Source organism: Micropterus dolomieu, linkage group LG08 (assembly GCF_021292245.1).
Source record: "Micropterus dolomieu isolate WLL.071019.BEF.003 ecotype Adirondacks linkage group LG08, ASM2129224v1, whole genome shotgun sequence".
NCBI lineage: Eukaryota > Metazoa > Chordata > Actinopteri > Centrarchiformes > Centrarchidae > Micropterus > Micropterus dolomieu.
Genome location: NC_060157.1, coordinates 20,640,454 through 20,657,550, shown reverse-complemented (window position 1 = coordinate 20,657,550; position 17,097 = coordinate 20,640,454). Strand labels below are relative to the sequence as shown.

Genomic DNA, 17,097 nt, shown 5'->3' with positions numbered 1-17,097 from the left:
AGTAAGGCTACATTGTTATGTTTGTTTTGTATCTGCTGCTGCAAAAAAAAAATCTTGATCTCTGTGACATTAAATAAAGGAGGTATCTATAAATGAGGGAATATCTTATGGAAGAGTCAATAGAGTTCCACAGACCTGGCAAGGGGCACTAAAGCTGTAACAGAGGCTCGTGGTGGCCTGACTCCATACTAAGACACTTTTCCTTTAATTTGTCACCCATCTGTAGTTACACATACAAGTGAAGTTTTGTTTGTTTGTGTAGGCGTATCGTCAGTGTGACTTTTGGTTTCTGTAGTGGGAGTACTGCCTTCTCAAATAGGGTTTCCTATTCTATTTACATTACATACTTTCAAGATGTTGAAGATAGCCATTAAATTACATAATTTATTTTTAAATACAACACTTTGTGATTAATCCAACAGTACAGAAACCTCTGAGGCAGTGTGACACAGGCAGAGAGAAGGAAAAGAAAGGGGAGGTAGTCAGTGCAGACAAAAGGTAAGCTGTGACAGTAATCTGATGTCACCAGGGCATGTCTTCTGCGTCTTACACGAAAAGAGGGACCAGTGCAATTTCTGGGCTTTGTGTTTGAAAATGACCTGATGAAGCGATAACACTAAATGCCAGTAGCCCTGTGAGGTTGCAACACTTAAATTGCAAAATTTAGAGATTGCTTAAATTCATCTCTGGGTCAGCTGGTCAGGCTCAGATTTACATTTTCGGACTTTCAGCAGTCTAAGCTGTTCTTTGTCATTCCCAGCTTAATTTAACATTAGTTATACTGTTAACATGCTAAGCATACTTTAAGCAATATGCCCTGAGTACAGGTGAGCTATACCAATATGATTCAGAGAAGTTTCATTATTACTCAGCATAGTGGTATGCATTAATGTTGCTTACTTATATATGAAGCTATCTTGTACAAGAGTTACATGTATAAGCTGTTGCCATGCTAGTGCATGCGACATGTAGACAACTCCACCGATTTAGCATTGCGTTCTTACAACAACGTTTTTTAGAAGCATCAAAATCGATGCAGCAGAACCACAGACGACGTCTTTTTTTATTTCACGCATTCTTCCTTGTCAAAAGCTGCCCACCCACAATGCAGCGCGACCACCGACAGTCCAGTTGGAGGTTCAGGCTTTCTACAACTACAAAGACCTGTAAAGTGATTTTGATATGTTAATCCAATAGTTGTCAAGATAACTTCTCTGGGCCAAAGTGTTGGACTGACTGACTGACTGCTTATTCCTAGAGCTGCCTGTGAAATTTCATTTTATTTATACAGCACTCCATATGCAGTCTCTGCACAGTCAATTGTATCTTGGTGTTTGGTAGAATCAGCCTTTACAGAAGCTATGTCCTGATTGGATGCTGCTTTAGCCAAAATGCTACTTTATAGGGAGTGTACAGCTTGAGATATTGATTATCAGTCGTCATAAGATATAGTCATTCATTTTAATTTACATTTGAGCACAAACGGATGGATGCTGCACACACAGTTTGTGTTGCTGATGAATCCATGAGGTTCCCAGCATGGACAGTACAGCTCAAACCACACACTGCCACAGGTACTTTTCCACCGTCTTCTGAAAAAGCCCTTTTTTTCCTCATACGGGGGCATTTGGAATATTGCCATGCAATATCAAGTGTATGAATTTAATTTATCAAGGTCTAAATGATCAATAGCATTTCACATATTGATGAGGTGTATAAACTTCTCTGAGGTTCGATACCACACCCCTTTGTAATCCATTAACCTCTCCCTGGAGTTCAGGCCAACCATAGATTTATAGGGACCTCCTGTAATAAATCCACTTGTACATCATTTAGTGTCTTAGGGGATTTGCAGTGCATATCTGTCCAGAAAGCACCATCCATCCAACCAACATATTCTCATCTACAATTTAAAAGGCTTATCATCCACCAGAGTCTGCATACCCTTTCAGATATGAATACACTTCCTGGTTAAAGCTGGTGTATTAGCCAGTAACGAGCGCTTCTCAGTGTGGTATTTCAGTGAGGGATTGCTTGTCCAAGGCAACACCTTGGTTTTGACACCATTTGGCTTCCCGGTTGGGAGCCTTAACCTCATCAATCTTGCTGCTAAACGGAGAGCACTCAATAGGGTAGTGTATCGACGCGCTCTGAACTCCATTGTTCGCTGGAACTGAGCACTCAGCAGGTTAGAGGGCTGAGTGTCTCCTTGGATCAATGCAAGGGTTGTTAGCCCATAGCAGCCAGTCAGAGGGCTACGGTGACTCTGTCTGCACCATGCACACATCATCTCTACTCGTTTCAAACTCCTCCTTGACTGTTGATCCTGGTCCAGCTTTTGTTTTCTCCTCACACTGATTCAGGATCCCTAGCGGCAGAGCTCCAGTTCTTGAAGCATCACGCTCCACCTCTTTCCAAGAGGAAGTGTCTTGTAAAGATTTACATAGGAAAGGTCACGGACGGTGCAGGAAGTGGAGGATGAAATGCTGCTCCTTCCTCTTCCATGTGAGATAAGATGCATGTGGAATGCAGCTGGGAGCAATCTGATGTAATACTTGATGTGTGACAAGGCCTGTGGAACTCCACTGGTTGCTTTACCCCTCTGGAAATATCCTCCTACTCCTCGGGAAACCTTGTTTGGACTGATGTTATCACCATCTGCAGTGAAAATCTGTTAATCTTATTTCAAGATGTTCTCATCTAAGTCCTACAATTTAGCACCATTAGTGGAATGGCTGGAACAGCAATGTCGGTCAGCTGATCGGTTGGTCCAGCCCTTTTTATATACAGTCTATGGTCCAGACTGATACATCTGTTCAACTTTTGGATGGATTGCCATGAAGTTTTGCACAGACATTCGTGTTCCTCAGACTTTGGAGATCCCCTGATTTCTTATCTAGCAACACCATCCTTTCATTTAGCCCCCCCCCCCTCCCGACGAGGTCACACCTGTGTAATACTTTATGACCACAGACCTGCAACACTAATGACAAAATCAGCTATAGCTGCACTTTGTGTTTAGTGCTAAATAGCTAATGTTAGCATGCTAATATGCAAAACTTATTCTACATTGTGATTTAGATCATGTTAGCATGCTGCTGTTAACATTTAGTGCAAAGCCCAACTCTGCCAAGGTGCAGCCACACAGAGCTGCTTGAATAGCTGTAGACTCTAAGCTTATAATTCAATAGGTAAACAGGCCTAGATATTTCTCTGACTGGTGCTTTTTTCCCAATAGTGTTTTCAGCAGTGAAAGTAAAGAAGCATGGGTCACCTCCAAAACCTCTCCACGGCTGTCTCTCTAAAAGCAGCTTAGCAGCTCTGAGCAGCCGCTGAACACTGGCTCAGCTCCTTCCTGGTGAAAATGAGAACATTTGACAAGCCAAGGTCACCAGGGGGCTTTGCCTGTATAAGGCTTCAAGCGCAGGGTCCAGCGAACACTGCAAAGTCATAAAGCACTTTGTCATCACTCGCTATATAAACTCTCAACAATCAAGTGGGATCACATTCCCCCCCCCACCTCTCCGTTCTGTGTGGCCTGTGTCACTTGATTTTCTCCTGGCGTGGTTTCAAATCCAAATGGAGTGTGTGGATGCTGGAAGGCGGTCATGTGGAAGGCTGTTGGGTGTCTTTTGAACCTGAAGGAACGCTTTGCTCACCTTATTGGCAGGTAAAGGAAGGCACTGGTGAGAAGCAATGAGGGAAAACACGGGGATGTGGGTACTGTCTGGCAGCATTTATGAATGTTCCAATAATGAGCCATCAGGAGTGAGGTGGCCATGAGAACACAGAGGGAGACAAGAGGTAGGGGAAAAAATGAATGCTTGTGTCCTGCGCTGGCGGAGAGCAGCGATGTCGTTGCAAGGAGATTGGATTAACCAAGGGAAGGCCTGTCAGCCTGCTGAGGGACCGCTGCTGCGGGCAGTGCAGGGGCAACAGATGTGGCGCTCGCCAGCGTTTGTGCAAATTAGAGTAATCACAGGGCCTGACTGTGGAACACCTGAAGCATGCTAGCGGCCAGGTGGGCAGGATGGGGGTGGGGGATAAAAGAGAGTCCAAGCACCGTTTTTATCATGGCTTATGCATTCACAGTAAGCCTCACGTTTTGTTAGCGGTGCTTGAGGTAAATGTGCACATGCTAACATCTTTGCATTGATAATGCTGATGCTGATGTTTAGGTAGCCTAAAATGTTTACCATTGTCACCATTTTAGATTAGCACGTTAGCATGCTAACTTTTGCTAATTAGCACTAAACACTGACTTCAGCTGATGCTAGAATGTCATAAATGGCAAATAAACATTTAGAATTGATGATGGCACCAGATGAAAAGTCAGAGGATAAGTTGTTACAAACTATTCTGAGGGGGACACGAATGGGGACACTAAATTTCATGGCAAATATGGAAAAAAGGTGTTCAGCCGTTTCACTCAAAACCACAAATGTCAACCTGGTGGCACTAGATGAAAAGACACGGGATCACCAAAGTCAGAAGAGTTCTTGGAACCGCAAATGTCAAAATTTAGTAGCATTCCTTTCATCCATTTTCAATTTTTTTACATAATTTGAAGCTCAGCTAGTACGAGCAAAGACTGAACAAAACGTAAATTTTCTCTGACTTCAGAATAAATGCATTTGTTTTGTAGGTCTATCGTGACCATTTTTAGTTTTTAAAACCCCCGAACCTTTACATAATAAATGAGCTTTAAAAATAAATTCCCCAGGCCAGGTCCTGTAGGTTTCTAATTTCAGCCGCTGAATCAGAAACTTTCACCCACCACAAGCCACGTGTGAGAATTGATGGGTAAAGTAGGATGGCCTGTGAAAAAGGGGAAGGCGTACCGCCGACCTTGTCCTCCAAAATTGGCATGGATTGTCACAGCGAAATACAATCCACATTTTCATGCCCTTAGTGAGGAGGTGAGCGGGTAAAAAAAAATAATCCCAAAATCCCTCAGTGGACACCCAATGTCTTGTTTTGGAGGGTCTGCGGTACTCACAGAATTCCTCTGGTAACAGAAACCCATAGTGAATGATGGACATTTTCTATTATTAGCATCAGCAGAATCTTCCCAACCTTTGCTTCTTCCATGCTACAAATATCCCATTGCTGATGTATTCCATATTAAATTACTGAGTTTTAACTGAGCGGGGCTGTGCAATGTCTGTTATCAACAACCATAATGTGGAAGATTAGCACACACATGATGCCCACCTGTTGCCCAGCTCTGTTTTACGAAGGTCACAGCTGTGATAGTGAAACCGGTCTTTTTAAAGGCACTCGTGATGTTCATGGTGGTGGGGGGATGGAGGGGGGGTGATATTCAAGAGTCATTCACCAGAAATAAAGCTGATTGTAATGCTTTAATTTTAAATGCATTGCAACAGTTCTGCAACAATAAAAACCAACCAGAGACGATACTAAACTCCCAAACTTTAGACACCACCACATGCTGTCTCTCAAATGCCACAGTTGTCACATTCCTGTTTAGCCCACACTAGTTCAAGTTTAACCCTCATTTCCACCCAGCCAATGTCAACCCTTTGGGAGCAGTGACATTAATGCTTTCTCGTATATTTTCATTGCAAAAAATACTAACCCACGAAGAAGGTCGGAAGAAATGTTTTTTTACTTAGGTGAAGGTAAGGTAATCAGTATGAAGCAAGTATACTATGTCCAAGAGTACGATATCATTAACTAACCACAGCTGACTACCTTAACGTGTGTTTTAACAATAAATCACCATCTGTGCAGTTAGTATCTGCAAAATGCATGTTCTGCCTAGAACAAAAATGACTGCAAATGTAGCTAGTGATCACTTTTCAGCAAATGTTTGTCAAATGTTTTCTTTTCAAAGTTGAGGAGGAGAAAAAATAAAGCACAGCAGTGAAATAGTGACATTTTAATGAATAAATAAAAAACAAAAAACTATCCAGCAAATGGCCAGTGCATAAATACAAAATGTGACCAAAGTATATAAAAAAGATTATGTTACATCACTTGTCTGTTCATTTATTTTATAGATACTGAGGATATCCGTTCTGCTCTCTGATAAGGCAACATTTCATTAGCAAGTACAGCAAAAACTGTAAATCTGGCCATTTCTTATGTTAAACAAGACTTGATATGCACATGCATGGTGGCTTGGAATATGAGGAATTAATTAACACAGATTAATAACAGGTGTGTGTGTGTGTGTGTGTATGTGTGTGTGTGTGTGTGTGTGTGTGTGTGTGTCAAGCATCCTAACACTCAGCAATTACCAACTTCCTTGTATGTACAAACAGACACACCATTTTAAACAGCTTCAGGAGAAAATCATCAGAAATGGCCATTGAAAGGCTTTCTCAATATTAACATAAGAATGAGTCACACGGCGCCGGTGCCAGAGTCAAACGGTTTTACAGCTCTGTCAAAGTGCTGTCCGCTGTGTGTTCCAGCCGTCATCGCAGAGCAGAAACACCATGTTGGACCATTCCAGCTTATTGTCAGCCAATATGCCAGGCTTTTCCCCCTGAAAGAAAACGATCCCATTCCCCTCGGACTCACGTCAAATTAAGCAAATTTACAGCTTAGCACTTAAGAATTCTCAGTTTGCCAAGAAAGCAGCAGGCCTCGCTTGCCAGTTCGCCGTGCTGCGCTGTGGCGATTGAAGTGAAATGAGAATTACTTCTGAGAGAGCGCCGGGCCATTAGATCTTTTGCTCCAAGCGCTCTCCTTTTGGATAAGACTTATAAAGTGACGAAACACTCAACTCGGGAGACCTCTGGTCCAATTCTGAAGCAAACTACTTGAAGGGTAATGGCCACGTGGCTCCGAGCCAGCCTGGCTCAGCCGTTTTAATGCACTTGTTTCTGGTTGCTGTCTGCTACTAGTTGTTTGCTCTGTTGGCAAAGTCGTGTTTAACTCTGGGGATGACTAATCTGTGGCAATGGGCAAACTTGAGGCAAAGTAAAACAAATAGAACACAATGTTTGGTATTTCTTAGTAAACATTTATGTTACAGGGCTGACAGGAGGCTCATTTTTCACAAGCTGTTTAAAGGGCTTCAATGCTAATCTTTCCACTGGATTCTGTTTGTGTTTGTAAGATGACAACTGCGTGTTTACCAAATAACAGCTCCCCTGTAACGTTACACCCCTCCCCTTCATTTTGAAAATGTGTTCACTTCAAACAGAGCTCACAGAAATACAGGAACTGTGTTGGTTCCCAACTCAGCAAAAAAAACCACCTTTGATTTTGAGCATGACGGCCATATTTTTACTTGTGGTCAAAGACACGAACACATTCACACCTTTTATCATTGGAATCAAACATCCATCTACATTTAAAATGCACCAGGAGTTAAGTACCTGATGTATCGTCTCCTCTAGAGGACTTCTGGTAAAGTGTGTGGAAATAATGGATTTTAATTTTCAGGAAACTTCATCTAAAGGTCAAACATTTAATCTAAAGTGCTAAAGTATCTCTCATGAAAAGCTTGACTGACCTACTACACCTTCATATCTATGATAAAGTCATATAGCTTCATATAAATTTTGACTGAATTTAATGTTTCACTTTCACTGCTGAAGTGCTCTTGAGCAAGACATTAAATTCCTGCCTCTTAACAAACTGACCCGACCCGAAAAACAAAAAAAACGAAAGAAAAAGTATGCCGCTTTATCAAAGACAAAAAGATTATGTGGATCAGTGCCATGACGTGTTGATCAGCAGTTTCAGGGCGGGTTAACCAAGTGTGTGAACTGGCCGGCGTTTAATCCAGTTTTTCTGGTTTTTGAAGTTAATAACCACACCGCCGTTGTTTGTTTTGAACTGAATGTTCCAGCAAAACTGTGAGAAGAATGCTTTGTTATCTTTATGTCATAACATAAAATGTGTTGAAAGACAAAGATTTCGAGATACACCACCCTCTAAAGAATGTGAGGTGTGTTTATGGAAAAAGGGAGAAAGTTACCCGGCCGGAAACAAAACACACAGGTGTTGCACAACAGAGTTATATATGATTCAAAACCTGCTGAGCCTATACAGAAGTAGGCCTGTGCTTCATACAGCATAGGACCTTTAAAAGATAATTATATATTTTTATATTTGGAGGAGGATGAAGTCAATACTCGTCTGACCAGTGGTTGCTATGTTGAAAAGCTTAACAACAACCTAGTTCTCTTGGTGTGGTTGGATTTAAATGTGGAAAATATAAAACGGCTGGAAATCTCTTGTTTTTGCAGATCTTTGTAGACCAGCTTCAGTGTTTGATGTTTGAAACTATCTCATGTTACAACTCAGACTTTCCTACGGATGGTTTTAATAGTGATTATTCCATAGACTTGGAAATTCTTGTTATTTTGGGTTACTGCCATGTACTTAATAGTATTCTTTGCCCCTAAGTTTTACTCTTAAATGGCAACATTTTCTGTGTTGTTGCTGAGTACAAGTCCCTGTTGTAATAATTGCTTTGTTTTCTGGTATAGTAACCATATGTAATAATACAGGGCACCCTGCCTGAAGCTAAATGTCTGCTAACAGTCTCGAGATTACACTGTACACCACACTTTGATCCCCACACTAAGATGCCAACACTATCACAGACCCCAGTCACAAACGTTCAAGAATAACAGCGGCATATCTAAACCGAGCCACATAAGGCAAAGCCGCATGTTCCTATGGCCCTGCATCCAATAAGGTCTTGTTAATGGTAAATTGGATGAGTGTGTGTCCAATTCTCCATTTCCTCTGAGGTGTCTCAGCAGCAACAGCTGCTACCAATGGCAAAGCAGCTTTTTTCGCACAGCCCCCTTTTCTGCCGTGTGACTGAGGTCTTTCCAAAATAAGCCCATACACATGCAAAAATAGATAAATGGACATCTATTACAAAGGGCACCAGATTTAAAGTGAGGTCTAACCGGGGTGGAGTGCTGAAAGAGGCAAGGGAAACATCTCATCCAAAAAACGTGAACTATAAATGGGCCAATGAAGCAGTAAAATGAGCGATGCAGCCGTGTCCTATCCACATGATACGTGATATACTGTGTACCTGTGGGGGCTATCGACAACAGGCTGGACTGTGTCTGATGACAAAGATATCATATGCAAGATTGCAGGCTATTTATTTTATGCTAAAGGATCCTCTACTTGTGGCCAGCGCCTTAAATTTTTGCAGCGCTGAGCTGGGCAGCTTCGGGGGCTTAGTTATAAAAACTTATCTTGCCACATTTGGGGCAGAAATAATCTGGATAAATATCAACTGGGGGAAGCCGTAAGATCTCTGTTTTAACTGCCTAAATCAGCCTGTTTTAAAGTCCCACAGCTCTCATAACCAACACATAGACAGTTCTTGTATTATTTTTAGAGTGTATCATGATTTTGTGTATTTCCAAGGATGTATAGGAGAGCCCAACCGATACCAATGTTTTTGAGGCTGATATCGATATTCATCTTAGTAAACAGGTAATGAAAAGAGGCATCTATGAGTTGAAGTGCAAAGATGTATCAAACCCGGCGACCCTGTACGCAGGATAAGCTCTTGACGATGGATGGATGGACTGTACATATCAAAAATTGGTAATAACGGTTTGACATTAGCCTCTGCTCTACTAGTTCTGTAACTGTTAAGGTTTTTGTCATAGAGGGTTTCATTGGCCTTTCTCAAAGCTGAAACATGTTCTTGGGGATTATCCTTTATGCCTTGATGTGCAATGTGTGCAACTGTGACACAAGAATTTTCCCTCGGGGATCAATAAAGTATTTCTGATTCTGATTTACAAATATAAAATAACAATTAGCATTCAACAACTACAGTACCAGTGAGGATTTAAAAGCAGGCCAGTGGCTAACTGTTGAACGCTAACAAAATCATTTGTGATATCTTGGTTAAAATAGTGAGGGACTTACATTTTGGTACAGTTTCAGATACAAGTTTCCCTTAGCACAGAAAACTCCAGAAACATGTTTCTGCTTTTCAAAAAACAAAGAAGAAAACTATCATGTTACAAACACTTGCTAGGGGGTTTAAACTAGTCACACTAGCTTGAGGCAGTGAATGTGCTAACTTGCCCTATATCACAAATGTCATTGATGGTCATTTTGGCCACTAGGGGACAGCAGAAACAAGCTAACAACACTAACTATCAATGCTCACCTTTTAAGTTGATGTGGCAAGCTTGTTAGCAAACAGTTGCCTATTTACACATCCAGCAGATTCGGAGTAACATTAGCATTCATGCGGAGTCGTTCCGGGTCTCCGGATGAATTCCAATATTCACTTTAATTTTAGCTCTGTTTTTGGTCTCCACCAACTCCTGAGGGAAATATCTGGCTCTTTAGCTGCTAAATGCTCCACTGTGTTCACAAGCTGGTCGATAACTTTGTCTGTTGTTTGGTGCTGAGCAGGTACTTTATCAAAACAATAAAATTGCAGTCAAAAACCAAAGTTGAAAGATGCTAAAATGGGAACTGCAGTCAGGTGATAGTTCTCTGTGGGTTTATCACTACAAGCAACCAATTTTGCATACTGGACAAATAGTCATGTGATCCATTGTTAATATGAATTAAGTTAATATTACTTATAGCCACTTTAAGAATTTTACTGCAAGTTCCACAAGGTTATTTTCATTACATTTCTGGTCAGGAATGAAAAACCATGACTTTCTGCTTCAGGAAGAATTTATTTTCCAAAAAAGAAAAGAAAAAGAAAAAGCTAAAAATTGAGGGGGAGACTGGCAGATTAACTGATGTCACAAACAGTCTGTTATTATTTATTATGGTGTCACAAACTGTCTGTTTATTTGAAAGGTATGCGCCTGGAGGCAGCTTTTGCAGAGAGGTGGGTATTAAACTGTGTTGCATATATCATATCTCACTGTAGTATCTCGGCTTGAACACAGAGCCCTGTAGGTGCTCTGTAATGTTGGCAGACTTCACGCTGTAAGGTACATACAGTCCAAACAGCCTCAAGCCAGTCAGAGCCTGTGAGCCCTCACTGACCATACTGATCTTGAGCTGTTGTGTTCATTTTTCTGCAGAAGCCTGTGTATACCCAAACCTACACATATTTAGTTATCTTCATACATCTGTAATTGAATATACGCTGTTTTGCTGTATATTTTATGTGCACATCTTTGTCTTGTATTTTCTTTAAACCCGTATTGTGTGTGTATATATATGTGTGTTTTTGCATGCTATGCTATAAAATGACAATTCAATTTGTCTATACTTTTGTGTATATGTGCATCCTTTTTTGTTGTAGTAGTGACAGACCATGCACACAGGTATTATAGTTTTAACTTCATCTTATATGATCACACTCTCTGGCTTCTTGGCTGGCACTTTTTATGTCTGTGTTTTTCCAGCTCTCCCTCTGTGGCTATTACTGCAGGATTCAGGAACAGGCAGGCGGTGAGTCCAGGGCGGACAAATCTTCATAAATCCTTCCACAGTGGCTACCCTCTTCAGACTCCACTGTACAATATCTGTCTTCATCTAAGAGTGCACAGGCCCAGCCACCTGCTTTTCCTCTGTTCAACCCCCCTCCACGCTTTGTGAACTTAATAAAAGCTGCCATTAAGCAGCGCTTCATCTGTTTGGACCCTAATCTGCCTCATAGGCATCATGTGACCACATATGCAGTGCACACCTGTCGTGTGTGTTCCCAGGCCCCGACTGTTGCCTCTCCACACTGCTCACACTCTCACTCAACCTGTTCCTGGCACATCAACCGACTGCATGTCAGTGAGGGCTGGCACTCATGCATACCCGGCACGCTCATAATATATACGACTTGTGTTTTGTGAAAAGGTAGAAAGTATGCAACTGTTGAAAGATGTGCCCTACTCCTCAATGAAATTTAAAAAGACATCGACACCGAATACAGGCCTAAAGTCGTTCAGTATGTTTTTATTTCACTGAGTGAAAAGCTCAATCTTTGCATAAGACATGCAGAAACAGAAGAAAAACATAAATATAACACAATGAAGATGAACAGCACTGTATCCAAGTGGAAATAAGCAGTAGGACAAGAATGAATAGTAGTGCTGAGGGCAACACATTCAAGTAGAGACTTTTTAAAAAACTGCTTCATTGTCTACTTTTCATATAAAATGTATCATGAATCTAGCCAAATTGAACGCTAACGGGAAATGGCTTTTAGTCCAAAAGTGCAATATATTTTACAAAGTCTAAAATGTTGCTCTGTTTATCCACTACGCTGCAGTAAGCAGGCAGCTTTCATATTACACTTTCCCAGCAGTGGAAATTCATCTCAGTTTATTTCCCCACCACTTTTTTATACCATCCTTTTTATTCTGTTAATTAAAACAGTAAAATGATCTGTCGTTTCGGCAGCAGCCTATGCAGGATTTGGAGGTCGTTTCCGTCTGGTTTTTGTGTAATATAATTTTCATGTTTATTCTTTTTTTTTTCTGGTAGATTATATACAGGATGCCAGCTGGCTGACAGATGGTGATGCCTTTACCCGTGTTTTTTTCTTTCTTTCTTTTTTTTTTTTATAAAAAAAACATCACAAGGAAGAGAAGGAGGAAGGACAGGAACAGCTGTAGACGAAGGGACAGACAGAACCAGCACACTGGCCACTGGGTGACATGAGGGAGTGGGAGGAGAACCCAGCACATGGCTCAAGGAAAAAAACAAATAAATAAATAAATGAACTAAAAAAAATAAATGTGCCCTGTTAACACTGAACAAGACACAGAGAGCCATCTTGTTAGCAGTAGCAGGCCTCTAAATCTCCCTAATGGTCCTCTGTCTGATCTTGTTCTCCTCAGAATGTCAAGTGTGAACAACGGGCGACCCCAACAACAAATATTGTTGATTCCTCTACCTGCATGAATGCAGATGTTTATTGTTTGTTTTCCTCAAATTCTGTGACAAAAAAGTGTCCCAGTTGGATTTATAGTGGGAACAAAGCAGGGAAAAGACGCACAAGGTTAAGAAATATGAATCGAAGCTCTGAACAGCTGGGACAGAGCCACAGGTCTGTGTTCTTACAGCCGTGGCCTATCTGTCTCTCACAGAAGGAGACACACACACACACACACTTCAGTAGTGTCACTGACAAGATAAAAAGAGACTGAGAGATTGCTGCTGTGACCTTTTGCTCTGCTGCCCAGCACCTTACCCCTCCACATGTGACTCAAGGCTGAAGCACTATCAAGTACTACATGTGTATTGTTATAATAATTATAGTTTCTTTATTTTCAACTTTTTACAAATCCTACTATTTTACACCCTCACACACGCGCCCATACACACACACACACACACACACACACAAAATTCAAGTGCACAATGTCTCCCAGCCCTACATTGATCTCAGCAAATGATGAGAAAACAAAACAAATGTCGCAACGCCTCTGCGTTGCAGCAGAGTCCCGGGAGACTGTTCAGTCTGTGAACGAGGCATGCCCACAGCAAAGTAAATATAAACCAAGAATTTCAATTAATGAACTAAAGCACACACATAGAAAAATGACAATGAATAAAAACGACTCGTTAAATAAAACAGAAACATTGATGAATGAATTCAAATCAGTGTATTTTAGTTTGAGCTTCTGACATAGTTTGGAAAAAGAAAAAAAATATACTGCAAATATAACGGAATCTGCCAATGCCAAACAATTTCTTCCAAAAAATCTGGGGTAATTAAAAAAGGTCACGCACACAAGCAAACTATGGTGAGGCTATTTGAATTTTTTTACTTTTTATTATTCATTTCTCCTTTTTAGGGTTTTCTTTTTAAAGGAAGCTGTTCATCAAAGAGCATTTTGTTCATATATAGTTATTTTTTACAGAGGAAAATACTGTACAACCTTTTTTTTTCTTCTCAAAACAATATCTGGAGGAATATCATCTACACACATTATTATTCCCTATATTATGATCATTTATTTCCAATGCCAAGCTCAGGAGATAATTCATAATCAGTGTGTCCGCTTCTCGGTCGTAAATATTCGCTCAATATAAACCAGAGGGTGGCTTTGACAGATTTATAATTTAGCATTGCCATGAACTTTTTAAGAATTAATTTAAAATCACAATCTGTATTAGTGTTCCTTATCAGGGCGCCGGTTTTCTGGCGCACCCATTTCCTTTTTTTTTTTTCTCAAACTGTCCAATCACAGAAGCAAAATAAAAACCAGTCTTTAAATAAATCACAGAACAACAGTTCTTTGTCACACTAACATCTATTTGTGCATTAAAGCAAAAGTGAACTAAAACAACATCTTTAAAGCAAATTCCCTGTTAAAAGATATATAGCATTTTTTTTTCAGACGGTAAAAATGAACCTAAAAAGTGCAATAACACCCTAAAAAATTTTCTCATAGGAAGGTCACATAAATATTAAATAAAAACCGTTACAACAGGAGCTCAACCACAGCCATAGTGAATGGAAAACAAAATGCCGTTGAGACATTTTCGGTCTGTAAATTTTCAACATAAAACACACTCCCTGACGCTTCGTCTGTCGTCCCCCTCGCTGCATCTGAGTGACTCATCATTTCCTCTGGTCAGTCTGACCCCCCCCTCCCCCTCACACACACACACTCATCCCCAGCCCGACTCGCCGGCAGTTAATCACAGCCTCGCCTGCTTTTTACAGATCGATATGCTTCTGACTATCAACACAACAAAAAGACATTGTAATGCAAAGATGCAAATGGTAACAAAAATAATTTTAAATATGCTTATGAGTTATCTATCATCACCGTAATCATCATGGTCAGCTAATATAAAAGTGCACTATCCACACACAAACTTGATTCCTCCGCAGGGTGGGGGGGAGTGGGGGGTGAAATTACAAGGGCTGAGCTTGGTTTCGGTGCTAGATGAACATATCTAGCAGAATGTCAGTGGGAGCTGTTGAGACTGGCGGCTTGCTGGACACCTGACTGCAGCTGAGAGTGACCAAACATTTACTGGTCAATTCCACATGTCACTGAGAACAAAGAAAAACATCTGAGAGAGGTGGGAACAAGCAACATGTAACTCCCTCTCTCTCAGTGTCTAATAATAATAATAATAATAATTATTATTAATAACAATATTAATACAGAAAAAAAGATCAAATGTTTGAACGCATCCTGTTTCCCCCTTAGTGATTCACGTCCCTTTTTCTACATATCCGTGGCCCTACAGTTCATATCGCCTGTGCCAGCAATTTCCTTTTGTATATCATCGTTCACGCACACACACACACACACACACACACACACACACACTTACATATATAGTTATATAGAGAGATTTGTTTTTGTTTTTCTAACGGGTTTTTTTTTTATCCACACACAAAAAAGTGAAAAAAATAAATTAAAGTCAAACATGCACGCACACAAAAAAGACTGATGTGTAGTAAAATGCTTTACATTGCTGCCCTGTGCGTAAAACAGGGCCTAATTCTGTGTGTCTCTGTTCATATTTTTTAATGCATAATTGAATTAATAATGTTGGTCATCTTGTAAACATCATAATAAATCATTTTGGGCCGTCATTTTCTGCACGCTGTTGTTTTTTGTTGTCATCTGAAGTCACTAAACATGATAAATGAGGCCACTTTCATTTTTGTTTGTTCAAAGTACACAGGGTTTTTCTTCAGTTCCTACAGTCACAGTTTTTTTTTCATGGGTCAGGGTCTTGCTTTTCCAGTTGGGAAGAATCAGTGTGATTAACGGAAGCATCAAAACTCTCGCCATTGTCCTTTTCGCCATCGGGCTCCATCGAATCGTCATTCGAGTCACTGTTGAGATCCTCCTCTGCCTCCTCCTCCTCGTCCTCCTCTTCTTCTTCATCCTCCTCCTCCTCCTCTGCGTGCGCCTCCTCCTCTGGCGACAGGTCATCTTCGGCCTCTCCAGATGTTCCTGTGGTGTCATCCTGAGCTGCCGGCAGACCCAGCGGCGGTGCGGGGTTGTGGCCAGATAGCGCTGCTTCGTGGTGCATCTTCTTGCTGAGGTCCAGTGAGTCGCTGAGACCCAGACCGGCTGCATTCTTCAGGAAGAACAGGGAGCTGCTGGTGTCGGTGCCCAGGTTGAGGGAGCTGTCCAGGCTGATGGAGGACGGTGGGTATGGGTGGGTATACTCAGACCCAATGCTGCCTGTGGGGTAGAGCATGGCGCGAGCGCTGCTGTTAATGTTGTGGGACAAACTGTGGAGGCCACCAGGCGAGGAAGTAGACAGACCCATAGAGGTTGGAGGGGCGGCAGACACACTTCCACCCAGGTAGTGCGACCCTTCCTGTTTGGGGGACACAGACGGCAACTCACCCCGCTCCTGCTTCTCATGCTTTCTCTTGTGGGAATCCATCTGAGACATGCCCACCACTGTGTGCTTACACTCCGGGAAGGTGCAGTGGAAGTGCGAGCACTTGAGCTTATATTTGCAGTCGGGAACCTCACAATCAACACTGGAGCTGAACTGGCAGAAGCCGGCGGCACTGATCACATCTTGCTTGCCATGGTGCTTGCGGTGGGCCGTCACCTTGGTGCTGTCGGTGCAGCGGAAGCCACAGCGCAGACAGTGGAAGTGGGTGCTGTTGCCTGAAAACTGGCAGTCGGGGAAGTTGCAGCTGAGCGAGGATTTGAAGCGCTTGAAGTCGTCCAGGACCAGGTTGTCCACGCGGTCATGGTGCTGCGCATGCTTGTACATGTGGGTGCGGCCGCAGAACTTGTAGCCACAGTTCTCACGTGTGCAGTGGTAATGGGTCACCTTCAGAGAAAACTGGCAGCCTGAGTCCTTGCAGTTCTCGTACAGGTCATACCGCCGGAAGCCCTCCAGCATCATCCCCTCATCCAGCATCTTACGTGACGATGCGGTCTTGCGGCGCTTGCCGAATGGTGACATGTCTTCGATGATCCAGAAACGCTTCTTTGAACCAGTGGCCGTGGGAATGGAGATGGTGTTGCCTGAAAGAAAGAACAGAAGCACATTAAAGAATAATCACTTGGTTCACAAAGTAAACCCCACAAACTACAAGCAAATTACGCTGCGAGACCGCCCTGGTTGAAACTCTAATGTGCAACCTTACTCAGGCAGAAGTGGTTCACAGCTGAGTAAGCACAGAGAGCCACACTTTTTTTAATTCCTAATTCC

At 41.8% G+C, this 17,097-nt stretch overlaps 1 protein-coding gene and 1 long non-coding RNA gene across 2 annotated transcripts in view; one reads left to right on the top strand and one right to left on the bottom strand.

Annotated features, from left to right (window-relative positions):
- The first annotated feature begins 431 nt into the window (after positions 1-431).
- On the top strand, positions 432-12,858 carry LOC123975274. The gene is made up of 3 exons (XR_006826020.1): positions 432-498; positions 11,349-11,394; positions 12,522-12,858. It is a non-coding gene; the product is annotated as an uncharacterized LOC123975274 (long non-coding RNA).
- Positions 11,781-17,097, bottom strand: part of casz1 (castor zinc finger 1) — a 77,839-nt gene continuing 72,522 nt past the window's right edge. The window contains exon 19 of the mRNA XM_046056595.1: positions 11,781-16,910. Within this exon, the coding sequence (XP_045912551.1) occupies positions 15,631-16,910 (1,280 nt within the window). The 3' untranslated portion in view covers positions 11,781-15,630. The remainder of the gene's footprint in view (positions 16,911-17,097) is intronic.